The 26,637-nt window shown below is 46.5% G+C and overlaps 1 protein-coding gene and 1 long non-coding RNA gene across 4 annotated transcripts in view; one reads left to right on the forward strand and one right to left on the reverse strand.

Moving 5' to 3' along the window:
• The window catches only part of COL27A1 (collagen type XXVII alpha 1 chain), a 165,348-nt gene that overhangs the window by 12,358 nt on the left and 126,353 nt on the right, over positions 1-26,637 (forward strand). For all 3 annotated transcript variants that reach the window (XR_012778234.1, XM_075519862.1, XM_075519863.1), the window contains exons 4-6: positions 3,812-5,253; positions 14,788-14,841; positions 23,001-23,054. Coding sequence is in view for 2 of the 3 variants with exons in the window: in XM_075519862.1 (XP_075375977.1) it covers positions 3,812-5,253; positions 14,788-14,841; positions 23,001-23,054 (1,550 nt within the window). In the remaining variant the exon portion in view is untranslated. The remainder of the gene's footprint in view (positions 1-3,811; positions 5,254-14,787; positions 14,842-23,000; positions 23,055-26,637) is intronic.
• Positions 7,058-9,195, reverse strand: LOC142418271 (uncharacterized). Its single transcript, XR_012778238.1, has 3 exons — positions 8,783-9,195; positions 7,319-7,456; positions 7,058-7,184 (listed from the first exon to the last, which is right to left on the reverse strand). It is a non-coding gene; the product is annotated as an uncharacterized LOC142418271 (long non-coding RNA).

Here is a 26,637-nt window from a genome sequence, read left to right on the forward strand (position 1 = left end):
TTTTCCAAATTCTGCTTCAATGCAAAAGAGGTGAACATCTGGCTGAATTACTTAGTCAAGCAGTTTTCAGAGCAAGTTTTATGTCAGCTCATAAAGAGGCAGAACAAATACCGTGTCTTGGCGTCTCTTTTTGCAAGTAGATTTTAATATGCTGTTTAGTTTCGTCTCTATCCATCATTTTACTCCCTTGATAATTATGGGATGGTGCCATGTCTTTTGATTGTTACTATCAATCTAAAGGAAACTCTTTCACTTCACTCTTACTGCATTACGTTAGTGTGGTAGGTAAGTCCCCTCTGAGATACTTTCTCTCTGATAAAGGAATTTAAAAAATCTTGCTTGGTTTCCCCAGGATCAGACACAGGTTGCTCTTCTGGGTACCAGAAAGTAAAAACTTCCAAGGAAGGAAAGGCCGTAAGGAAACATTGGTGACCTGAAACTGTATTATCACTCAGGATTTTCAAACATGAGATTTATAAAAGCAAATAAGAGCTTCTTCATAGATCTGTGTGAGGAGAAAATTGAGGCAATGCCGTGGCTTTTGAAAACACCACAGTTATTACTATAAGGCTTAGGGGTCTTCCTGCACACTGGAAAATCAGGGAACACGGAGGATGATTTTTCCATAAGTGTTACCAATCCAAAAGATCATGAGGTTAGTGAGTTCATCTGATGTGCACTGACTAAGGGTCTGGGCAGTAACTCTTGGAAATGCAGCATTTATTCAACCCGATTTTAGCTGTGGGCATCACATCTCAGCTGCTGGAATCTAGGAAGCTGCGAGTTATTTCTCTCCTGCCTTTTGGCTTCTTTTCTTATAAAGCTTTTTGCGTGGGGAGGGTGGGAGGGAAAGAAAGAGATGGGAAGGAGAGCAATAAAACATTTTATCCCCTCTTTCAGAGATGATCATGTGATTGTTCAGGAATCTCTGTGCGTCTCACTTCGTGCGCAGGGTCTGCTAGAAGTTTTTCCCAGTTGCTCAAATGTTGCTACAGGAATGTTGCAACTAGCTTCAAGGTACCTGGGACCAGGCAGCTCCAAGTGAATGTTTTTTTAAATAATGTGTTTTGATGGAAAAATCTACAGAGGAAAAAATTTGAAGGGGAAAAAATGCTTTGCTAAACTTGGAGATGCTTAAGGAAGGCAAAATTACCTTGCATTTTACGTTAGTTGATGACATCCCATCATCCCGGGGGATGTGCCCCACCAGCCCAGGGCAGTCAGCATGGGATGGAGAGGCAGACGGGCTGGGTGCACAGGAGTCATGAGCTGTGCGCCTGGACCTGGTGCTGGAAAATCCACATACGTGTCCTGCATGAGGTCTGTTTTCATCAGGTTTTGCGTAGGCATCTAGAATTTGGCTCTACCTTAGTGGGTTGTGAGGGAAAGGAGTGGTTGGGTTGTGTTTTTTTTCCTTTTTCTTAAGCACTGTTGGATGCAGTTGCTAACGAGGCGGTTGGATTGGTATTGCAAACAGCAGCAGCATCCTCTGAGCAGGGAAACATCCTTACGTCTTTGCAGAGCAGCTACCAGATGAATAGCTCCTGGAGGGTAAAGCATCTCTGCCTAGTAGAGACACACCACTGTCTGTCTCTGGGAGAGAACCTAAAAATACATGCAGAAATTGGAAGCTGGAGTCTAGCTCCTAGTTTAAGTGGTAAATTTATTTCCTTAGGGCTAAATCCTGATGCCTTTGAAGTCTGTGGCAAGGGTCCCACTTGACTTCACTAGAGCCAGGCTTTGGCCTTTACTATTTCACGGGCTCTGGACGTTATCCAGTGTGAAGATACTGCTGTGATTCCTCCATTCAGTGCAGAGAGGGGAAGGCTCTACCTTTGCTATGCGAAGGGACAGCGCCGTTGGGCAATTCGGCAGAAAAACAGCGGGGGACTAAGGATTTCTTAGTATGGGAGAAGTACCGTTATTAACACTTGCACATGCTGTGCAGTAAATTATCCCCTCTGCATAGAGTGGGAAAATTTCCATCCCCTGTCGCATCTGACACATCTTCTCCAGGGTAGTCTCCGCGAGCAAATGAGTCAAGCTCCCTTAGAAAAGGGAGGTGGGAATAAAGCTGAGCTCAGACAAAGTAAATATTGATTGACTTGTTCTTACATACAAAAATGGCCAAGGTTTTTGCCAAAGTCAAGGAACAGAAGTTTTCTCGTTATCCTCCTCCCTTCTAGGCCAGCAACATTACAGGCCTCAGCCTAGCTTGAGTCTACAACCCTTCTGGCCAACACTGAGAATCTCTTAAGTGCCAGTTCTCCAAATATTGGGTATTGTGCTGAATATTTAATAGTTAAGGGTGAAAGAGGCCAAATTCCAAGGCCTCTTTAGAAAAGAAGCTTGTTTTTTCTTTGGACAACCTTTGATTTACATTTCCTTTTAATCTAGGAAAGCTGCAATCCCATGATGTTAACTGACATGCGGCCATGATTGGCACTGCCACATTTCTGATTGTTAAATTCTTACCTTGCGCGATCAGTGTTTGGATTATACAGCCCAGGCTAGCTTCCCCAAAGAGCATTTAAGTAGAGGAGAGCTAGCTGGTCGTCGAGTAATGGGGATTGCATTTGGGCAGGAAAGAGGGAAGGAAATACAGTTATCCTAGCTCATTTTCAACAGTGGTAGTGTCACGGTAATCGTTATAGCCTTACCTTTATCTGTCTATACCATGTAGGTAACGTCTTTTATTAGACCAAATGTTTGTGCTGGAGTAAGAGAACAAACTTTTGGGCACATAAGCACCTTTTTCAGGTCTGGGCACATTTACCTTTGCAGCTTTTCTCACGCAGACCTCAGCATCTTCCCCAGTTAAGTAGTTCAGGTGAGACTGCCGCCAGCTGGCTCCAGTTTGCGTTGCTGTTGCCTGCTAATCTGCCTTGGACTCCAAGCTGTGTGTGACTCCTGTTAGACCTTGGGGCCAGAAACCAGAGGATTCTGCTTGTCTGTCCATTGCAGACTTCTCCTGGAGTCAGTGGAGAAAGATATGTTCCTCTGGACAGCAATCCCTCTCACCCTCTCTTGAACAAGGCACCCAGCTCCTAGGTGACAAATGCTGGAGGCAAGTCCTACCTCTGCTGCTCAGTGGCAGCCATAACTAATTTCTCAGCTCTTCACAAACCAAGTCTGGTTCCTCCAACTTATTAAAATAATTTAAGGCTGTAAGATGATCATCTGGGAAAAAAAGTACTGCTGTTGAGAACCTTAAGTGGTTCAGTGAAATCTAGGTGCAATTTTTTTCATGCTGGGAGGCAACTTTGCTTCCCTAAACTCTCCAGAGCCTCAAAGATCAAAAGCTGCTTCTTACTAATTTGGAGAGAGACAGATACAAGGCTTTTGCTCCCTTTGAAAGTTCTGTTCCTTGCCTTCTGGGGATATAAAATTTTGCAATCCCAGCTCAGTCTGTTGTTCAAATTCCTTTCCAACTGTGTGGTCAGTACTCAGAATTAAATCCCAGAGAAGTGGACTATTGGTGCTCAGTGGGAAATTTCCTTGTAGTGAGGTCAGCTCCCTCCAGAACATCTGGAGCTGGTCCCTGGTGGGACAGGACAGCTAGACAGATGCACTATGGAGCTGATGCGTTTTGGTAATTGCTGATGACCAAGTTGAGCATGCACTTGCTCCTCACACTATGTGCAGAAGAGCTATGTGTTCTCTATTCTGATTATTTGAACGTGTATGTGTGAGAGGATGGTTGAGGTTTCCTGTATCCTGTTACCCTTTTGCATGGACTGGCTTGACCCCCATACCCATCCAGCCCTTGGGTTGCCCAACACCTCACGTTTTCTTTGTGTTTCCCTTTCAGATGTGGATGTTCTTCAAAGACTGGGCCTGTCAGGGAAAAGGCCATCGAGTGGATGGTCCTCATCACGTACAGTTCCTCAAGGGGTCATTCCTTTCAAATCAGGGGTCATCTTCACTCAGCGAGCACGTGTCGAAGCACCGGTCAGCACCATCCTCCCCGCAGGCTCCAGCAGTGACCTGCTCCTAGTGCTGAGCCTCTGCTCCCACCGCATCAACAATGCTTTTCTCTTTGCTGTCAAGAGCAAAAAGAAAAAACTGCAGCTGGGGGTCCAGTTTGTGCCTGGGAAGATCATAGTGTATGTGGGCCACAAGCGCTCTGTATATTTTGATTACAATGTCCATGATGGCCAGTGGCACAATATGGCCATCGATATCCGTGGCCAGACAGTCACTTTATTTACTTCTTGTGGGAAGCGCAGAGTACATGCGGATTTGCATTTTAAAAAGGACGAGGCATTGGATCCACATGGATCTTTCCTCTTTGGGAAGATGAACCAGCACTCCGTGCAGTTTGAAGGAGCCATCTGCCAGTTCGATATTTATCCTTCCGCCAAGGCAGCTCATCATTACTGTAAATACCTAAAAAAACAGTGCAGGCAAGCAGATACCTACCGGCCGAACCTGCCTCCCCTCATCCCCCTCCTGCCCAGGGATCCCGGTGCCTCCCCAAGTACCCCACGGCATATGGAGCCCTCGCTGCAGGGTCTGGGAAACCTGACCACTGCTGCCCCATCCTTGGAGTTTGGCAGGGTCACTGCACCCCTCAAGACTCGGGGTTCAGGTGCAACAACCGTTGCATTGGTATCATCCCCGCCATCACTGCCAAGACTGAAAACCAAAGCCACAAAGGTCACAGTGGCCCCATCTCCTGTTCCATCAAGTACTGAAACGCAGCCACCCACCCGTTCGGTCCTGCAGGGGATGGTGACGACCCTCAGGGTGTCTCAGCCCACTCCCAGCACGTGCATGGAGAAGACTCCCCTTCCCACTGCCAAAAAGGCCCCACCAACAAGCCAGAGCCCTGCTGCGGCCAGCAGGAAGGAGTCCAAGCAAGACACCAAAAAGAAGATCAACCAAAAACCCACCATTGAGCCCTCTGAAGCACCCAGCACTGTAAAGCCAATGAGGAGGATGACTGATAACACAACCAGCAATGTCCACTTTGTCACCCTAAAGCAAACCCCACAGAACCCAAGCAAGGGGCCTGTTCCAAAGAAGCACGTGCCGTCCCCCACCAGGAAAGTGGATCCTAGTAAAGTCCCTCTGGTGTACACCAAACCACCCCTGGGGTCTGTCCATCCCGTCTCCAGAGCCAGGGCACAGGCCTTCAACCTCACAACCCCAGCTGCGACTGATGGCTATCAAATCTTTGATCCCCTCGGACCCACTCTGTTTCCATTTTTACTGGGATATCCAGGAGTGAAAGGAGAGAGAGGACCTCAGGTAAGTTCAAGCTCTTAATTCTAACTTTTCCCAATCACAGATCAGCTAAATGGTTGGCAGACCATAACCTACAAGGGTTTCTATAAAGCTTAGTGGAGTGTGACAACTCGAAATAGCAGCCAAGCACTATTACATTTCTGATGATCACGGTTTTAGCATGTATCTCAGTGTAAACTTGAGTGCTCTGTGATGGTGGATGCCCCTTGAAAGTTTGTGATTAAAGTTGCTGCTTAATGGTAGATTTAAGAAAAGAAAAAGAAAGAAAAAACATTCCCACCTTCCTTCCTACAAGTTGCTGGTTAAAATTTTGATGGCCAGGCTGGGGCTCTGTTCCACATCCCTGGTGTTACTCAGGGCCAAGAGGGCAGAACCACCAGTCACCTTACAAAGAAAACCCAGGTGCCTCAGAAAAATGCCACAAATGAACTGTTTCTTAACCCTGGTTATTAATCTGTTTTGTACCTGAAATTCACATTTCCAGAGCAGTGCCGTTTCAGGAAATGCAAGTACAGAGATTGCTTCAAGATTTTTTTTTTTAAACAAACTCTCCTCTATTTTTAAGGTATACGTTTATTTTTTTTTATTTCTCATAACCCACACTTAAAACATGCAAAGAGTTTCCTTTATAAATTTAACTACTGCATTCCACACACAATAACCACTCTCAGGGTGTATATCTTGGCTATCATAAAAGTATACACACATTTTGTAATGCTAAAAGCAGTCAGGCCACACTAATTATCTGCTAGCTTCCCCCCCCCCCCCCCCCCCAAATGCAAGAATGCAAACAGGATCTTTAAACTGGCCAACTTTTAGGAGGATTTGGTGTTCCAACCCAAGCCTTTTGCTATATTGTGTATACGAGAGAGGGGTTGTACATGTAAAATAAGTTTCTCCCAGACAGAGTCTTTAGTTGCCAAGTTCCAGCCTAGAGCAAATTTTTACAGCTGACTTCTTAAAATAGTGAAAGAAGGGTTTACAATGGAAATATTGAGACTAGCTTAAGGAACACAATCAACAGCACTTGTGCCTGCAGATGTGCTGCTCATTGTTGCAAGTAACACCTAGAGTGAAACGGTTGTGTTTCGCTAAGGCCTCAGTGGGTGCTTACCTTCCAGGTTTGCCTTTCCTGGCTGTCCCATTTCAAGCAGCGTGGGGATTTCTCTCCTTGGAATTTGGGTGGGGAGTCACCGAGGGGTGTGTTTTGTTCAAAGGTTCCCACCTTTGGGAGAGGTGAAGATGCGGCCCCGGGCAGGGGGATGCAGGGGGATGCAGCGCAGGCAGCCCTGTGCTCCTGCCTGACTTTACAGGCACACATCCCTATTGTAGTCTTTGTACTTGGAGAAGTTTTGCGAAATCCCTGAGTAGACAGAATGAGCTTCGGCGATTTTATCTTTGGGCAGTCTTTTGTGTGTCGTGGAGAGTCATTTCAGGCATATTTCCAAGAGGAGAAATTCAGCAGTTGTGAACTTCTCTTAAAACACTGCTTACCTGTAAGGGGTAAATCTGGGTGGCCTGCTCTGAGCCTAGTGAAATCCTGGCCTCTTCCACCTTCTTGCCCTGCAAGTGTCATGAGGATGACCAAGCTCCAAGCCCCCAGTTCCCCCTGCAATGTAAAGAGCTTATTATTGAACTGGAGTGGAAAATCCCTCTCAGCTTATGAATCATAGCAAAGAAACGGATTCAGGCTGTGGAGGGCCGAGGGAAGAGATGGCAGGATTTTTCCATCCTGTCTGAGAACAACTGGAGTCCTGAATCAAGGGAAAGGAGAACATTTTGAGGCTCTGTCTGGCCTTATCCTCTTTGCTGGAAACAAAGTCGGCACTTTGGGAGGGAAAGGTTATGGCTCGGCTGGAGCTGGCTGCCGTGCAGCGCTTGATAGCTCCTGTGACTCATTCGGAGATCTCTGTACCATACTGCATTGGATGTCTCTGACGTGGGAAGAGAAAGAGGAGAAAAGACCGGAATGGAGATGACATGTTGAGAAATTAATGTAGCACTTCTATGGCCAGACGAGCGTGTTTCAGAACTAGTGCTGATAAATGCTCCGTGCTTGAGTAATTACCTGGCGCCGTCCTCGTGTTGTTGGGCAGACGTTTCTGATGAGGTCAGTAGAGCCCTTCCTGCTCTGCTGTGTGATATCGCAGCCCGGCGCTTTCCCTGGACGGGGCAGGTTATGGGCTGGGAACGCCATACACGGAGTCTGGCGCACGGGTGGAAGGATAAGATGATTAATGAGTTTTCCCAGTTGTGTTGCCTGATACAAGGTCTCTTCAAGAAGACTGTCACGTTGGGCAGAGAAGTGTGAATGAGAAACTGCCTTCTACCTTTTCAGCAAGGATTGGGCCCACCTTGGCAATGATTTATGGGCAGAGGCAGGCTCTCCACTTAGAGAGAAAGGACCATCTCTCATCCTCATCGTCCCAAAATCAGGATGCGATTGACAGCCGGGGTGCGAGGCAGTGATGACTCAGGCACTGTGGTCTTTGCAATTCTGGCTTTGTGAATGCTACCAAACTAACTGTGGTATAATCTTAGCTGTGCAGAAGGGCCCCTTCCCCAGCATTGAGGGAGGCATCCGCATGGTTAGAGGAGAGCAAGCAAGGGGCTAAAAGGATCTGTTCACCTAGCAGTAAACGGCAGCACCCTCCGTGGATTAATCTGTCCTGAAAGACCACCACGGTGCTGCACAACAGGAAATGGAGACGCTGCGTCCCACATGCAACTAATGGCAGAACATTAATTCCTCAGGAATGTTGGGTTTTTCTGGGCAGCTAGAGGAGGGAGGATAATATGCTCTTAAAAAAGAAAAATTTCTTGGGAAACATTAATAACCACAAGCATTTGGGTCTCGGCTCTACATTTCCTTTGGAGGGGGGAAATAGCAAAAAGAACACCCAAACGTCATGCTAAGTCAGTAACTCAGCACTGACTCAGCAGCTGGCAAACGTCCCTCTGAATCATCCCCATGGCTGCCCGCAGCACCTCTGCCGAGCCTCGCTCGAGATCTCCCCTCCCTGCGCGGGGCCAAACGGGCCTTCGCTCAGCTTGCAGAGTGGCGTGACCCCAGCACATGGCTGCAAGTAGCTTGGACACTCACAAAAAAAAAAGAAAAAGAAAAAGAAAAATAGTGTTTTGTTGCTTGCATGTCAAGCCCTCAAGCCCTTGCAAGGCTGTGATGTGATAGGTGTTTTGAGTCCTTTGGTGGATGGGGTATCATTTGCTCGTCTATACCAGCAGCACGTTTGACGGGGAGCTTTAGGGGGCTGTAGCCCTCCCCCCGCCCATCAGCGCTGCCTGCTGGGATGTGCAGGCTCTGTGTGCCACGGTAAAGCCGCAGCAAACTCACTGCCCTGGCGCAGCCCTGGGGTCTAGCTGGGTTGTACGCAGTGTACCCCAAGTTGGACCTTTCTCCTCCTATATAATAAGGCTGTAATTCCATAGCTTTTTTGCCCCTGCAAACAAAAAGCCCCGAACTGACTCTTTTGACTAGTGTCGGAGGGTTATTTTTAGAGCAAGAAAACCATACCTGATGCTGAACGTGCCGAGGAGCGGGCCGAGTTCACTAAGAGGCTGTGGAAGCACTGAGTAACCCAAGAGGAGCGGGGAGGGAGGGAGGGAGGGAGCGTGTTTCAAACGACTCCCCGAGTATCTGAGTGGGAAGAGTCCCCGGGCGGGTGTGCCAGCAGCCTCCGGTTTCCACCGCACGGCGCGGTGCGCGGCCAGGAGCCCCAGGTTCGAACCCTGGTGGCAGCGGCCCAGGCAGAGGTGTGGCGTTACTCTGGCAGGCAGCCTTCTCCAAAGGCAGATGTGTTTCTGAGCGCGTCCCCAGTCTAGACTGCTCCAGCTGCCATCTTCCATACGAGCAGTTTGTCTTGGAGCCCAGCTTCTTTCATAAAGAAGCAATCCTTGCCAATTCAATCAGTGGGTAGGGGAGAGAGAGGTGATTAGGAACGCTGATAAAATATGAAGTGCCTGTTTCCAGTCCTGCTTGTACCAGAAAAGGCTACTCAAGCTGACGGTCTATGATAAATTAAGGAACACACAATGTGTTTGAATGTCTCTTAATGAATGAGTCATATTAATAAAAAAAAAAAAAAAAGGGCAATCGCACGCTTTGTGTAATACATGGGAAAAGTTTTAGCCTCGCTCACACAGTTGGATCATAATTTTTTTCTAATTTAACCAGAACTATCCCCAAAGGGAAATCTTCTTGCAGGCAAATGACTAAGCATCAGAGAGCTCTATTTGCATACAACAAAGTTCATTTTGAAGAGCAGTAGTTGAAAGTGTGATTGAGATAAACGTGCTGCAAAGGATGTAGGGATGTATTGTAAAAGTATATACAGGTATTTTTATAAATCTTTAAAAATAGAAAGTGAGTGATAGAGTATGGGATCCCTCTATTTCTTCACACCCTTTCAGACTTCCTTCCAAGGTCTGAGATTGTTCGAGAGTCTGAAGTGCCTCATGCAGAGACTGTTCCTGAAATGTCTCTATAGAAAAGCTGCTTTCATCAAGCTGGCATACTACTATGCATACTACTGCTATGCATTGTGCTGCCACTCGATTAGGAATCCAACTGTGGACAAGGACTTTTCTGTGATAGGTGTTGGACAGACCCAGAATAAACATCTGTGTCTATTGCGGAAATCGTATTACAAGGCTGGCTTTCCACCAACATCTCAGCTCCTGCCAGAATTATGAGGGCTTTTTCTTTTTAGACTGGTTGAAACCCAGATGTGTCCAAATTTAATATGATAAGCCTGCCTTGGAGAAGAAAGTAACCAAAGTGCTGGATTGTTTTTTTCCCTAAAATTGCAGATTTGTTTTAGGCAGTACTTCAAGCCAGGTTTTAGTTTAGGTCCTGTCTCCCTCCCTCTCTGCGCAGTGCCTGGCAAGGACAGTGAGGTGAAGCGGGGTTGGCATGTCTTTTGAAGGTGAGGTCTTCTCCTGTTCTCCTGAGCAGGGGATTTTTAATTCTAGTGCTGCCCCTGTAGCTGCTCAGTCCCTCCCTGCTGGTGCTTTCCAGACGTACAAGGCTAAACGGTGGATTTGTGGCAGTGGCCTTGCATATGAAATATGCCTCATCCGCCTTTCCAGGAAGAAAACAAGACAGGTTCTCTATCCGCAGGGGTAAGGTCACGGCTCAGAACTTGATGCCAATGTGAGGAGAAGCTTTTAATGCATTTTCTGAACTCCCTTTTAAGTTGGGTTTTACCACGTGCATTAGCATCTGAGAAAGAAGAATATTCTCTCTGCAGTCCTTGCGGTGTTTTGCACAGTGCAGGATGCCCACCTCTGAAACGCAACCGTTTCGGGGATAGAGGAGAGCTGGGCCACTAATGCTGTGCAGGGGTACGGAACAGGGGAGGCAGCAGTACGTTGGAGAGACCCTAAAATACAGATGTGTGAGTCTATCGGTGTGCACTGGAATATGAGCTGAATTGTGTCCTGGGTAATTGTCAGCTATGTGCTACTAGGCCGAGTACTTGCCCCTGGGGAAACGATTACAGGAATACTTGGCTATCTGAGCAAGTTGATTCGGTAGTCATTTCCCAAATCACCAGCCCCAATTCCTGTACCAATTGTGCTTTCCTTGAAGCCCTCTCCGAACAGGTTCAGCCTTGTTCAGGTTTTGAGATCTGAAGGCACCTAGCTCCCAGCGGCATTGCTGCGGGCAGAGGAAGCAGTGTGAGGAGGGTCACGATGTGGGAGAGGCAGAGGTATGAACTGGCTGATCTCAGCAGCAAGAGGAAACGGTGAGATTTCTCTTGTCCTCAGGGTCCGATGTATTTCCCTTTCAGACAACTTAGCTTAATTTTCCAGTTGCGATTTGAAGCTCAAAAAGCTAAGAAAAAGTCCCCTTTGTGCCAGAAAGTTTCCCAGCAGCAGCTTAGAATAAATCCTATAATCATTTGGTGGGATCAGTCGTCATTGCTAATGCTACCGTGGGAAACTGAGAAGGGTTAAACTTTTATGTGGCTGCCGTTAGCTGCTTCACAGAACTGTTCAGGCTGGTTAACAATTCAGCTGTTTGGCTTGAGAAGAGAGAGTATCTGCTTCTGCCATGTTTCTCCTTGATCTCTGATTTTGCTTTGTGTGATAACAGGGTGTGTGTTCTCTGCCATCAGTTTGCAGAAAGGAGTAGGCAAGAAGCCAGAGAGACAAGAACCAAAGTGCCGGGAACGGTAGCTAGCTGCAGGAGGCTGTCAGCTTTGCGGATCTCGTGGGGCGTCCCTGCAATGGGAGGGCAGGAGCAGAGAAGTGATGTCTTCCTCCAGCTGCCAGGAAAAGGAAACCTTCCTGCCTCTCCGAGCACTTCCCTATGGAATTCCCTAGGGATGCTCTAAAGGGTACAATGGGAAGGTCCACACAGGCTCTGTGTGATCAATTTAACTCTTCCCTGCATTAGGGGTGAGGGTGGAGATGTCTCTGGTGAGGGTAGGGACTGCGTGGGCGTTACCTCCAGGCAGACTCTCAGCGGCTTGTTGCGTGGTGGCTCGTTGATAGACGCCTTTTACTCTCTGTGTCTCAGAGCCTTGCGTTTTAAGTGGGATTGCATCCATCATCTGTAAGTAGCTGGGCCCTGATCCAGTCTTATTCTTCTCTGGCTGCCACTGCGGATGTGCATTTTTCTTCGTGTGTATTTCAGTATTGCTCTCCCCAGGCAAAGCCAGTTGTCTGACGTGGGCCTCTTGTTCGAGAACTTGAGCTGGATGATATAGAGGCATGTGTATAGGGCACAGGGCAGAGGAGAAATGTGTCACTAGGAAGGCACAGTATGTGTCCCATCCAATGCAACTACCAAGGAACCATGTGAGAAGCTAGAAGGTGGTCTTGCAGTGCGCCGTGTTTCACAACTATCTGTGTTCATCCAGCTACCCAGTCCTCTTCCACCTTGGCTTGCTTCTCATTTATATGTGGTCACACTCTTGCTTACGCAGTTACCATAGTGGCTGGCAACTTTTAGCCGCTCATCCTACAGTCACCTTATTCCTCTTACTCTTCATGAGGGGAAAAAAGAAAGGCTGAAGGAAAGGCACATTAAACCAAAGCAAAGTGATAGGGACTCCTGAATTATGTACTGCTCTTTCTGTGCTGTTCCAGCCAAATGCTTTCCCTTAACTCCATATTCCCACTCCAGTGCAGGTATTAACTCTCTCCTTATTTTTATGTTAGCTTCCGTTTATTCTGAACAGCCCACGTTTTTGGAGAACGTTTTTACTCAAGTGGCCAAGTACAATTGCAGCTGCTGTTAGCAGGAAGGTGGAAAAGGTCACCTCGATTCTGGTACGCATGGAACGCAGTTCTCAGACAGTTGCATCTTCTCTTTTACTTCTTCTTCTAGTGCTAAATGGGGATGGGTTTTGATGGAGAAGAGGTTAAGGACTTGAATTAATCTTTGGTGAACTCTATTAACTGTCGCTGGATCAGTTGCATTGGATTCATGTTTTGATAGTTATCTTCCCAACTAAAAGGGCAAGGGGATTTTTTTAATAAAAGCTTGGATTCTGGAGCACAATTATACATGAGGCTTAAAAACCCCTACAATCATGTGTCTATTTGGACAGCTGTATAATTGCATTATGCACGGGGCCCTGAGCTGGCACAATGGCAGGTTAAAATGTTGCGTGTATTGCTAAAATGAGGGTCAGCTGGATCAATAAGAGTTGTTCGTACAAGGACCAGTAATACTGTGTTAGCCAGCAATAAGCAACTTGCAAAGAGGTCAGATGAAGCCTCCCAGGCTATAGAGACTGGAAATCTCTGGGACAGGCAGCAGTGTTGGGTAGTAGCAGTGAGTGATGCTGTGGTAGAAGTCCATCCCTGTGTGTCTAAGTGTGTGGCAATAGCTATTCTATGCTGTGTAGGCTCTTTTAAAACAATCCTTTTCTTGTCATCTTTACTACAGATAGAAATAATTACAGGAAAAAAAAATATGTTACAATTCATTTGATGTCCTGACAAATTAGTAGCACAGAGAGACCTACCCTGGGCTTTGCTTACTCCTCCCTCTGACTTTTTTCTACTGTACCAAGTTTGGCTGAATGTCTTTTTTAGAAGATCTTTTATGCTAATTAAATTGCTGCCTATGTATAGGAGGGTTGGTAATATTAGGGGAATGTTTATTTATCAGTTATCTATACGGTTCAGGCAGGTTTTCTCTGTTCAAATGGGCATGAGATTTAGGGGAGAGATCTCCAGGGCTTATTTTTGTTACTAAATCACGCACTTGATGACTCCTGCATTAGAGATCATGAACTTTTCACTCTTCCTCGGGGCCAGTAACACGCTGCGGAGCCTGAGCAGTCCTGCCTGGCAATCCTTCAGCAGCAACAGGGTCAGCCTAGCAGCAGGCTCCGCTCGGGGCAATCGTGCATGTGAGGTCCTACAGAGATGACCCAGTGGGAAGGAGCGAGGCCATGCTGGGGCCAGAGTGCAGCCGTGGAGCTTGTGCTGCACCTGCTCCGTGCGATGCACCCATCTTCCCCGTGGAGCGTTGCTCCTGGGACCTGCTCTCCTGACTACCACACAGTTCGAGAGCTCAGGCTGCCTTCCAAACATCCTTCAGTCTGCTGCTCTGGATCACTCTCTCCCCTGGACGCAATGAAAACTTGTCTTTTGTAACAAGCTACTAGAATATAAATCCTCTGGGAGACACTTTAATTAACAGTTATTCTTGTTAGAAATGTTTGGCTTGGGGGAAAAGAAGTTTTGAAGAGTTATTAGGAGTTGCAAATGGCTCTCCAGAAATCTGAATTCCCCGGCCCATTGGAAAAAATGAATAAATAAATGAATAAATTCAAAGGAGTTCAAACCTCATTGGTGAAGTATTTTTTCCTAACCTGTTTCAGATCAGTGCACAGCTGGGTGCCTGATATCTCCACTTTGTTCTCACCCTCTTCCAAGAACCCCCACTACTCTGCCATGTATGAGTTGACCTCTCCTATATTACAGAGCCGTATTTAAGAATTTCCAACATTGACACCAATTTTATTACATTTTATAACATGCTGCTTTAAAATATGAAGTGCTAGGATGTGATTATGTTGCAACTCATGTAGGAACCTCCAATACCAAGGACCGTACATCCTCAGCTGGTATATATTACAACACACACTGTTCCTCCCTCGCCAAGGTGCTAACACGTTACTTCTGTTGTGTGCTAGCACGTAGCAGGAAACTCCAAAGCTGAGAGACAGTTGTGTTACCCCTGTGTTACAGCACGGGTCCAGGAAACTGGAAGCATGAAACACAGCTGTGATCACGGGAATGCGGTCCACAGCTGAAAGATGTGAATGCTCTGTCTCTACTCTATGGAAATATATGCTTCTGCAGATGTTATTGTGCGTGGCTTTTATTCCTTTAGGATAATAGCATAAGTTGAAGGGAAATTCTGGCCGTGGTGTTATAACTGGCCCTTCTCCTCAGGTCTTCTCCAAATGGTTGTACCATGGGTCTCCCTGAAATACTGTCAGGAGCACTATCCTGTTATAGAACCATCATTAATACTTATTTTTATTTTTCTAGGGTCCACCAGGTCTGCCGGGCTTACCAGGACCACCTGGCAAAAGAGGTTCCCGAGTAAGTGGTTTAAAAATTTCTCTCCATTTGTACTTGCATCTGCCTGTCCTACTGTTCCAAGGGCTATTGTATGTTCCTATGGCTGAGTAATGATTGCTTCAAGCCCTACTGTTGAGGTCTGGCCTTCCTCCTTTCCCTCGTTCCCTGTTAGAGGCTTTCAGGAGGCCACACTGGTGATTTGCAGCCTCCCTGAGCTAAGGTTTGGCATCAGCAAAGGCCGGGGATGAATGTTTCCAAATGGCTGTCAGAAGAATGAGATCTGTCTGTCTCATTTTGTTCCCAGTATCCATTCCTTCTTGCAAACCCAGCGCTGAATATTAGCTTTAGCTGCTTTTTGTTCTGTCCTTCACTCTCCCCAGCTTCCCAAATTGCTTCCTTTGAGGTCCTTCACTGTAACTGTGCCTTTACTAGTCAGACCATGGTCTAGGACCAAGGACTCAACACACGAGGATGAGCTTTTGTGTTCCCCAGACTGAGTCCTGCTTTCTGACTCCTTTTCAGCATCTAGAGCAAAATGTCTGAGCTGTTCTACAAGATCTATTGCAAATTCCTGAATTTCTTCCTCCCTACATTAAATTCTGATGCAGATCTTTGAACACTGAGTGCTATGCTGAGGAAACATCTGGTGCTGAGTGCTGCAGCTAGCTGTGAGAAAAGCTTTCTGCATTGGCCTAGCTGCAGAAGTAGTCTCCCAAAGCTGGGCAACATGCCTGACCTGGATACAGTTAACTGTTGGCACCATTTCCGTGGTAGCAAGGTGATGTCCCACAAGGTATGGTCATGGAGCCCATTTCCTGAGCACTGAAGTGATGTGGGTTGGGAATCAAAAGATGCAAGTGTGTGAGGCTGGAAGGAAGGAATATTTGGATCCGTGATCCAGGCAGCATCCTGGCCTGGCAGCAGAGGGAGATTTCCTCACACATACTTGGCTAAAACTCAACCCCATGTAATGTCTTTAAAGAACAACCGAGAGGCTAAGAACTAGAAGGCTGTGTGTTCCCTGAGGACACTTGTTACAGTCCTGTGAGATCTTGCAGTAACCAGTAAAGATAAGCGCAGCTCCTTTCTACAACAGTAAAAACCAAAAGGTCTGCAGGACCCCCTGCAGCCTGGGCATGGATAGCAACAGACCTGAATACCCATTTGGCCATAAGTGCAAGGCATTACATAGCACCAGGCCGATGTGTTTTATGGACAGGACAATCTGTTCCACATTAGATAGTCTCTTTAGTGAAAAGTCCGCACGACTGGTTGTACAGCCCTGATGTCTTCTGTTTACAAATACCTGAGCAGCAACCACATCAGCAAATTGCCCGGAGTTTGCAGTTCTCAGCAAGTCCCCATTAAGGCTGAAAGTTTGTTCTCACCCCAGCTCATTACTCAGGAGAGGTGTTTGGTGTTACTTCTTGCAATCCTGTGCTGTGCAAAATAGACCCTGTGCCTGAAAACCCCGGCTGCATCCCCTGCCTGCTGTGTGAATGAGCAAATTTCAGCTCTACATCTGAATTCCACTACCTACCAAAACTTGAGTTTTTCTGAAGGAAAAAGAATTGTGGAAGCCGTGTCATAACTTTCTGTGTTATTCCCCAGCTGTGGCATGCTCCATCCTATATTTAAGATGATCCTCTGAAAGACAATAAGCAACAGAGGATTTCTGAGTTCAGTCCCTGCCAGAGGTGCTGAGAATCGGCCCAGGAAAGAGTTCCCAGTTAGGAAGTGCTCAGCACAGCTGAGCCTGGCCTGGCTCAGACCTCTGCAAAGAGGCTGTGCTAATTTTGGGAGGGGGCAAAAGGGTCACTCTGTAAATGTCTGGCCTGGAGCACTGGAGACAGAACTGCTCTGTGCATAAGTTGTTTTGACTTTGCAACATGTTTCTAGTATTTTTTTTTTTCTTGTGGCTTTTTGGGGTTTAAGGATTTCATTGCAAAGAAGAAGAACTGCCAGAAACTAAGACAGGCTTAGGGGAATTCTTGCATCTTTTGTTTTTGTTGTGCATGAGCCACTTAAAAATAAATGTGCAACGCTGCAGGGGTTATGTTCTACCTCTGCCTAACCTGATCCTCCAACAAAGCAGCCGCACAGTTCTTACACCAGCCCAGCCCATGGGTAACCCATGAGGTGTCCCATGAGGCTCCAGCCCAAGACTGGAGCTCCTGAGGGGAGGTGAACATTGCATGCAACTTTGCAGTGCTCGATGCCAGGGGAAAGGAAGGATTTTTTTCCTTGTCACCAATGCAGTTTATGGCCTAAAGCATGAGACATAATTGCCCTTGTTGTAGCTTGCATAATTTCTACATTATTAATGCTTATACAATCACTTGGCTCATTTGAAAATCTAGTCACAGCATTTGACTCACAACCTTCTATAGCTGTGAAGTTCATAAAGTGGCTCTCTTGCTGATGTAGCGCAGTATTTCCACTCCTTTGAATTCTGTATTATCTCTGTTTTATTTCCCTTTCTCCCCCCATATTGCTCAGGGTAAAACGAAAGCTCTGATTAGCTTTTGCTTTGAGGGCGAGATTGTGGTCAGTGACAGTCTGTAAGAAAAGCTGGCTGATCCCATGTCTGCTTTTTTCCAGCAGATAAGTATCGCTAGACTTGCCTGTACAGTCTGAATGTTGCTCTTCCATGTAAGCAATGCCACCTGGTTCGCAATCACAAATGCCGGTCTTTGTAAAAGCGCGAAAGAGGTTGTGCTCAGGACACATCTCAGCATTCAAGTGCAACCCAAGGTAGGGTAGCTAAGTGGATAGTGGCAGTCTCCTTGAAAATTACAATTTCTCAATTTTTAAAAGCCAATCCCCATTTTAGGAGCATGGATTTAAGTTTACACCCTATTACTCAGCATCAGGGACCCATTGAGGCAGATTCAGACTCTACCTATGCTCTACTCTCTGCAACTACAAAGGCAGAGATGTTAGAACAAATTAAAGCTGGGTTTTCTTTGTCTCATTATTGCCTAAGGGACTCCAAGGGAAAGGAGTAAAAATGTTGCAGTTCTGGTGACTGGAAGTCAGGCTACTAACACTTTCTCAGGAGCTCTGCAAACCTGTACAGATATTGCCATATTGGTCACGTGCTCTTTACAGGAAGGTTTTCACTCTCTCTGTGTCCAGCTAGGATTGTTGTCAGCTTTTATGTCTGCGTTAAAGAATTCAGCTTTTATGTCTGCGTTAAAGGATTTGAGGCATAAGCAAGAGATCTGTCCACAGCGCTTCTCCTCAAATGAACGTGCCACGTGCCTTGGCAAGTGTCTGTGTAAGATCCGAGCTGCCTCTTGAAGGGAATGGCGGTTTTAGCAAGGAAGGGTTTCCCCAGGTTTCTGTGATGTGAAAGCCCTTTGCTGGGCCTGTAGCGGGACACCCTTTCCACAGTTGCGTGTGCGAGCGGTGGCACTCGGCTACACGCACAGCAGCTCGCACAGAGCAGTTCTGTGCAAGCGGTGTGCGCTGCGCTTCATTCCTGCAGGTGACCTTTGCATTTCTTCAAACACGAAGGTTTGGTGGGGAGGCAGTGACCAAGGGTGGGTTTTGCTAGCAGAGCTGTGCTAACAAGCTCTACAAGTAACTGTCAACAAAGGGCTCCCGCTGGAGCAGTAACTTCTGCACCCTTGTAGCTTATTCCTGCCTGACCCAGGACTCAATTAGTTTCACTCCCAGGCTGTCTGCATGAGGGGCTTTTGCCAGCACGTCTGTGTTGATCACGAAGTGTGACTCGTTGCAGTCCTCACTGGTATAGTTAGGCCAGCAAACTACCCACGATTTAGTCAGGTCTGCAGAAAAGTCCTGTGAACCATGATACTTGGTCTTAAATGCTGCCTTCCAGAGAAGGGCTCTGTAAACCCTAGTTATCTGTCCCCCTCCTGCGTGAAGGAGACAGCCAGCCGACACGTGACAGACAGGAGTCCACTTGTTGGCTTCCCTCCCAGGACAGCAAGAAAGGAGCTGTGGTCAAACTTTCCAAAACATTGAAATAATTTAGGAAGCCAGCTCCCCCTGGAAGTCGATCTCCCTCTCTAACAGGTGAGCAAACTCAGATGCAAGGGGAGTGTTTTACCCATGTCCACGCAACGGGTCGGAGGCAGAATCGGGAATAAAAATCCCGGCATGCTGCAATTGCTCTTGTTTTATTTAACCTCTCTGATACAATACAGGAGAAATCCAGATGGATGCTGAAGAGAATATGTATGCACTTCCTGATGCTTTGGGGTGCTCTTGCCATCCTCCTGTGAACCTTAGCAGCTTGAAAGACTGCAAGGTCCCGGTGTAACATGTCCCTGTTACATTTTGTCCGTGGTTGCAAAAAATCTCTCTTTCCTTCAAAATGCAGGGCTTCCCTCCTAAAACAAGCAAGACCTTAGTCAGCTGTAGAGGTTCCCCGGTATCCTCATTCCATTCGAAAGATTTTCCAATTTCTGAAAAGAAGTGTTTAAAGAAACAGTTTGTTTGGCTTCACTTCAAATATTTAGCTCATTTTTCAGCAAGCCAGAGGTCAGAGTGGGATCTGTAGGTCAGGAGCAGAAAAAGTTGCTTTACACAGTGAAACCCCAAGACATAATGAGTTTTGAATGACTGGTCATTCCTCTGACTGAAGCTTTCTAGCATTTAACAGGAGTTTGGAGGATTTTTTTCCCCTCCTTGTGAATGCTGGAAGGATGAGGGGAGCTGTGCACAGTTACACTTTTGTTAATTTTTGCGGGCTGTGAACCAGTACACATAAAAGCGCTTCTGTGAGCAGGGTCCCATCTCCAGGCACGTCACCGAGATGAACTGGATGGCACAGTGTAGTTCTCCAGTAGCATCGTTCACGTAAAAGGCATTCCAGGGAGATTACAAACCCGTCACCTTTGGGATCCCCCCCCCCCCCCCCCCCCATTTGGAGAACACATTCAGGGATTGTTCTGGTCTTTGTGCCACTGAGCCTTGGGCTACTGCTGTCCCATGGTAAAATTTTCCATGGAATTTCTGGTGCAAGGCTTGGAAGATTTCAGATGCAAGTTTGCTTGCCGCTAGATTGGATAGTTTCAGCAGTTATAAGGGAGCCAAAGTGGGTGGGTAAACAGGCACGCGTGCAAATAGTAATATGTGCTGTGGGATATTTTTATTCAGTGGTCTCAGCATTGTCCCATCCTGTGTGTAGAGAAGAGAAGCAAAACTAATGTATTGATGATAAATTATTTAGGAGAATCCCAATTTCTACATATGAGTGGGAAGTTGAATTAAATCCAGGATAGCCTGAGTAAAATATAGCAATTAACTATAGAACTACAAAGCGATTAGCTCTTGAATTGCTTCTCCATGAAAAGAGGGCTATTTCTGGGAGCACTGGTTGGAGACTGGTAATTCTGCTGGGCGCAGTAGGAGAAGAGGAATGAACGTTGGACTGGGTTTAATAAAACAAGGGTGGGTAGCTTGGGGGCATGATGACTGTTATTGGGGCTTGCAGATTGGTGCATGGATTAATTTGTGAGGCCTGCCTGTTCAGATTTTGTATTGCTGACAGCTCCTGAGATGGATGCTGTCCTGTACCTTTTGTTACTCAGCCCAACTGTACCACACCGCATCTTCCTCCTCTGCCAAGAATGTGGGTGTAATCACAGGTTCAGGACTAACCGTGTTGAAACACATCAAGATCAGTTATTTTTTACCATTTTTAGGACTGCTGCCAGACTACACCCTTTTCTCTCCACAGTTACAAGAGCAGTTTAAAATGCCTAGCACAAGCCCCAGACTTGGTTACAGCAGGTTCTTGTGTGCCAGACTGGACTTACCACTGTCACTTCATCAGCAGGATGTGGCCACTTCTCACTAGGATAAGACCACATTGGTCTTTGGGAACAGGACGGGTTTCTGACCTTCCTTTGCCTGGATTACACTCTATGAGTCTCATTGAATTCAGTAAAGGCTGAATTCAATAAAGGCTCCACCTTATGTCAATAGCCTGTGTTTTTCATAATCACATGTTTTGTCACTGAATAATGGGACTAGATTTTTTTCTCCCTTCTTCCCGCCTTTTGGTTAAGGCTTTTTATGATTGTGTTGCTGCGCTTCGGTTTAGCTCTGGAAGAGCCTGCACCAAATATTGCTGGAGGTGTGATTAGTCTCTTATCCAGGAGCTCTTGATCGGCAGCTGAGCTTCCTACGTTCCAGGTTTCCTCCTGGAAACTATCGTTTTCAGCTAGGAGTCACACCAAACATGCTGTTCCTTCCAGTCTGACACTGTTTTAAGCCTGCCCCAGGCTATGGTGGAGCACGGATTTCAACTAACTGCACTGAAATGGGCTTTGAGCCAAGCTGCCTGACTCCAGAGTTGAATAACAGCTGAATTCCCTCCTCAAATCTAGCAGCAGTCTGGATTTATGAACCCTGTTCAGAGCTACCTAGATTATTGCTTACGTGTAAGAGCTTTTTAGGAACTCATCTTTTATAGAGACTTTACTGTTCTGATTTCTGTCGCTTAATATTAATTTTCATACATGTTTGAGACTTGGAAGACTTGGGTTGAAGCGCTTTTGCTACCCCAGACTTGTTGAATTACCTGAAGCAGCACATTAAGTCTCTGTTTCAGTGTCCCACCCAATGAGGTGAACAGATGATGCCATAGTTTGCTGGGAAGATTACTCTGGTTAGAGCAGCTATATGGGTTTTCAAATGACAAGTTGATACTCAAAGGCCTTAATTTTAATTAAAGTTGTTTCAGTTTCATTGGAAATTCACAGCCAGCCTAAACTACTGGGGAATTTCAGGGTGAAAATCTGGAAGGAAATTAAGAATGGGACAATAAATGTATTTAGTTTCAGGCTGAAAATTTGAAAGGAATTTAAGAATGGGACATTAAATTTATTTGGGTAAAAAATGCCATTTGAAAAGTTCAGCCTCGGCCTTTTAATTAAACAGCCTCTTGCAGCAGAGCAGGATGTGTTGCGAAATAGCACTGAGCACTCAACAACTGTCTATACCACAAGATACAATAGCTAAATAAAAAAGCCATTATTTTCTGTTACAGTGTAGTAAAAATAAAACTGAATAGACATCAGCGCACTGATGTTCTCTCAAAAGAGAGCAAGGGCGCTGAATTTGGATGGCAGGCGATGTTTAACTGCAGTGATTTTCCTTAGAAATCAGACCCTGAAGATTTTGGCCCCACACATGCTGAAGAGCTCATCGGAAATACTACGGCTTACTGAGAAAGTGTCTGAGTGGCTTTTTATCCCCCAGCCTGTGCTCCTTCTAGCTAGAGGGTACATTAAAGTGCTCCTCATGGTGGTGTAAAGCTCACACACAGTCTTGGCAGAACAGGAGCCCTTGGAATTGAATCTTCAGGTTGTTTCATCTCCCAGGAACGTGTTCAAGAGGACTTAGAATTGTTATTTCTTCTGCCTGAAAGGTTAACAGATCTTCTGTGCTGTATACAATCCCAGGATAAACTATTCTTAGCTGCTTATTCCAGATAACTCCTTAAATAGTCTTTGGAAAATATGCAGAGTGGTTTAAAATATGATGCCAAAGGAGATACTGCTGTATGTGATCTGTAAGTGTCATTGGCTTGTGAGACCTATGCAGAAATACAGATTTAAATGGTTTAAACGGGGACTTATCTCTGCTCCCCTCATTTTACTGTCCAGTCATCCATTCTCTTTCTAACCTCTAAAGGCAAAAATCTGGTTTCTGAGGAAATGAGTTCATCTCAAATAGCTAAACAATTTAAAATTTCCCTTTAGTAATTAGTTGTGTTTTCTTCCATTTTGACCAAAAAAGTGGTTAACACCCTGCCACGCTTCCGCTCCCCTCTGCCTACCTCCATCCCTTTCTGCTGGGGCTCCTTGCAGAGCTTTGACTCCCCTGACCCCAAGGTAGTTTCTGTTCCTGGTTGTGGAATATTTGGCGTACCCAAATCATCTTGTTGTCATGGCACATCTTGTGGTGACAGACACACGTCACCTTCTGTAAAGGCGGCTGGGAAGCGGCAGCCAAGCGTCACCACTCCGGAGGCACTGGCGAGGGTCCTGTTGAAGCTGTCTCCCTGCGGGGTGCAGGGGCTGGGGCTGTGCTCTTAGGGCTGGCCACAGCCCAGCCTGAGACTTTCTGCCGCTCCCGGGACTAAGGCAGATGCTTACCGACTCCTTTTGACTCTGTTTTGTGTTTGTTGTGTTTTTTAGGGTCCCCCAGGTCCCCACGGAAACCCTGGCTCACCTGGCCCCCCAGGCCTGAAAGTAAGTATTAATTGGCGTGAGGAGCTTTTGCCTTCCTGTTTCAGGGGACGTTCCAGGGGGGAAGGACAGACTTTTTCATCCTGCTCTCTACAAGATGACGAGTAGCTGAAGCCATTTCTCCCCTCCCCTCCGCTCACACACAGGCCCTCCAGCAGCACAGCTAAAGCCTTTTTCTGTGCTTGTGAGAGACCCTGCTGTGTGCCTCGCTTCTTGGTTCTCCCTAATTTCAAAGACTGCCTAATTAGGATCCTGTTTAAGCTATGCCTGTGCTAGGGAGCAGACTGCTATGTTGAGATGAGGGCAGTGGAATCCTCCCACTCCAGAGCCTCACCAGGCCCTGATTTCTTTCCTTTCCCATTTCTTTTCTCTGGATTTTGCAGCCTACTCATCCACCTTTGGGTTCAGACAGCGGGGTGGGGACTGGCAGCACCCAGCTTCTTCCTCTGCCTTCCTCCTCCTCAAACTCCCTCATCTCTCCTTCCCTCTCCAGAGTTTCTGGGGACCCTGACCTCCATCAGTCCTCCTAAGCTGATCCCGTTGCTTCCTTCTGGATGTCCTCATCTCTCCCATGAGGTCTCACAGACCTCCTCCTGCAGTGCCAGGAGCCCCGCGTTTTGTCCTTTTCTCCTGTACACGCGATCCCCCAGGGTGCTGCAGCCGCTGGGAGCTGGAGCGCTGCGAGGGGGGAGTCACCCCCCTGCAGCCGGACCTCCTCCCTTCGCATGCGACTCCAGCGTAGGTGCAGCTCCGGAGGGGAGCTGATCCAGTGTGCTGCAAAACCCTTCAGAAAGGTGTTTTAATTCCCAGCTTGTTCCTGTGTATAAGGCTTTGTGTTACCTAAAGACTGTGAAATTCCTGGGAAATTGGTTTGGATTGTTTTGGTGTCATTGTTTACACAGAAATAGATTTCTATTTTATAACACCTATCTGGGACTAAAGAACAGTTGCATTTTTTAAAGGCAATGCTTAATAGAGGTTTTCACTACCGAGGAAGCCGTAGGATGTCTCAGCCAAACATGGAGAAAGGTACAAGCAAGAGTCCTTTCTTTTCGTGATCTCATCAGTAGGCAGCGATGTTATGAACACTATTGATGCTCTGGGAAAAAGATTCTGGAAACTTGGCATGCTGCCTCTACGTGATTAAAAATTAGGCACTGGAGACATGCTGGTGAACAGCAGCTGTTTTAAATTCTAAAGTGTAGTTATATGGCCTGAAAAGTGAGGCTTTAAAAGTTCTACATCTTAGTGTTGTGCATTTATTCTCCATCAATGACTTCCAGATCACACTTGTTGAGTTTTATAAGTCAAATCAAAGTTCTTTTATCTAACTTCCAGTCCCGCAAATTCAGCCTGGTCCAATCTGTAGAGTCAAACTATGTTTCTATGCTATAGGATTTTTTTAAAAAAACACTTTTAGCCTGATACCTTGTCAGAAATCATCATTTGGCTGTAAAGCTGTATTCAGTTGGTCTCCTACTAGAAATAAAAACTTCCTGTAAGCATTTTTCCTCCATCTTGATGCGCAGTCTGGCAGCAGGAAGCCCTCAGTGGATGGATAGCGGTAATAGTCTGCGGCAGAGATATGGTGTCATCAGTCTGTGAGATATATTTTAATTTTGTCCAGCCACCATTAGCAGGATTAGGCTGTTCTACGTGATGCTTCGTCAAGAGAAGTATTAAGTTTGCAATGGGATGTGACAGCTGTAGCTCAGCCCAGGCCGGGGCATAATTTCACCTCTAGCAGGGAGAGCCTGCTAAGCCATGATTGCAGGATCTTTGCGTATGAAGCGCTTTTTGCAAGGTGTGTATCAGATCCCAGAGTTTTGACTTCCATCCTTCACTTCATTTCTCTGGTGTTACACCAGTCCCAGAAGATGGACTTTGCACAAAAATTCGATATTTCACCCCCTTACGTTTTAAACGCCTCTACCCTTCACCAGGCTTGACAAGCCTGCACCTGGGACCTGATATCTTCTTAGTAGACCCAGCCTATGGCTGAAATTATAGATTTGTGAAAGCTCAGCCTGGGCAACAAGGCAGAGCAGCCCCAACTAGAACTTCTCTTGCTGAGAGCCTTCAAGTGGCTGCTGGACTAGGTCTTCCCCAGCTAGCAGTTAATACCATGTCAGAGACAAGCAATCCAAGAAAGGAAACTGAAGTTTCCCAGCTAGATACAGCTTGGAAACAATGACTAACACCAAGTCCTTGTCACTTTGGAAGTAACCCAGGAGCGTAACTTTTCTCAGCTGCATTAATAGAGCGCTCATAAGGTCAGGCAATCAGCTGCGTTTGAGGGATGGGCCGTGGCGTTGCGGCTGGCAGAGATGTGTGTGTTTGTGCATGCCTCTTGTCCAGTTGTATTGCATTGGTGAGCACCGGCGTTGTGTTGTTGGACTGCTGCACTCCTCAATCTATCCTGTGCAGAGTCCACCCCAATCAATTCTCAGCACTGGAGCTGAGCACTTGTAGGCCCTTGTACTTAGGAAGCTGATCTTTTGCACAGAGCTGTAGGTAGCTGTTGAGCCATGTTCCTGCTGGTCTGTTTGGGCATGGTTCCACTGACTTCAGTGACATTACGCCCACTTGTGCCACCTGAGAATTTCGCCCATCGTGCTTTCTCAGCGATGTGCAACTGCTTAAAGGGGGCTGCTTGCCACCTTTTGCATTCTGTTTGTTGTCCTTGGCAGTTGCAAAATGGCTTTTGCATCTAGTCAGCAAAGACTGATTATAGTCAATGACCTCGTAAATGGCTGTAGACATTTGCTGGGCTAGGGTTGTGGCTGGCTCTGTGGCCTGTAAGCTGCTGGTGGGGGCAGGAGGGGTTTTTTTGCTGGCAACTGGATGTAGCTCCAAGGATGCCCTGATAGGGTTTGGGACTGGGAGGAGGGTTTAGCTGTCAGACAGGGTGTGTTTTCGAAAGCCATTACAAGAGTTGGGTTTGCATCTCTCATCTGGAGGCTTTTGGCATCGGGCGTTAGTATGGTTTGCTTAGTTATCTTCTCTGGGTAAATCTCTCTTGTTATAGCACTAGGAAAATTTGAATTTTCCTTTTAGTAAATGGTTTGGCTCCAAGATAGCTCATCAGTTTGGCTCACTGGTGTTTAACATGCTATTAGTGGGATTGCAAAGCTGAGGTGTTTAAATTGCACAGCTCTAGACTTCTCCCAGGTATGGATAAAACAGAAGAAAACAATTTCTTCCTTTACGAGAGGAAGTACTGTGCTCAGTCAGTTGGGTTGGGAAAGAGAGAAGCTTGTGGGCACGGTGCCAAGGCTTAGGCTAATTCCCATGTGGTGGTTGCTGTGCGAATTGGGCTGTTAATCCACAATTTCAGCCCTCAGCATCCAGGCATCTGTTCTCTCTGGCCCTGATGCCATCTTGCTGATTAATCTTAGGGAAGTGTGATCCTACTCGTGGCTGAGTTCTCTACCTGTGTGATGCTCTCAGCAGCGTTGAACACAGAAGCATGATGCAAAGCACAGACTTTGCTGATGTGATCTGGAGCTTCCCAGGGAAACACGTAAGAGGCTTGTATTCCTTTACATGGCTCGAAGTCATTGCATTGAGCACGTGGCAAGATTTA

Source organism: Mycteria americana, chromosome 17, assembly GCF_035582795.1.
Source record: "Mycteria americana isolate JAX WOST 10 ecotype Jacksonville Zoo and Gardens chromosome 17, USCA_MyAme_1.0, whole genome shotgun sequence".
NCBI classification, from domain to species: domain Eukaryota; kingdom Metazoa; phylum Chordata; class Aves; order Ciconiiformes; family Ciconiidae; genus Mycteria; species Mycteria americana.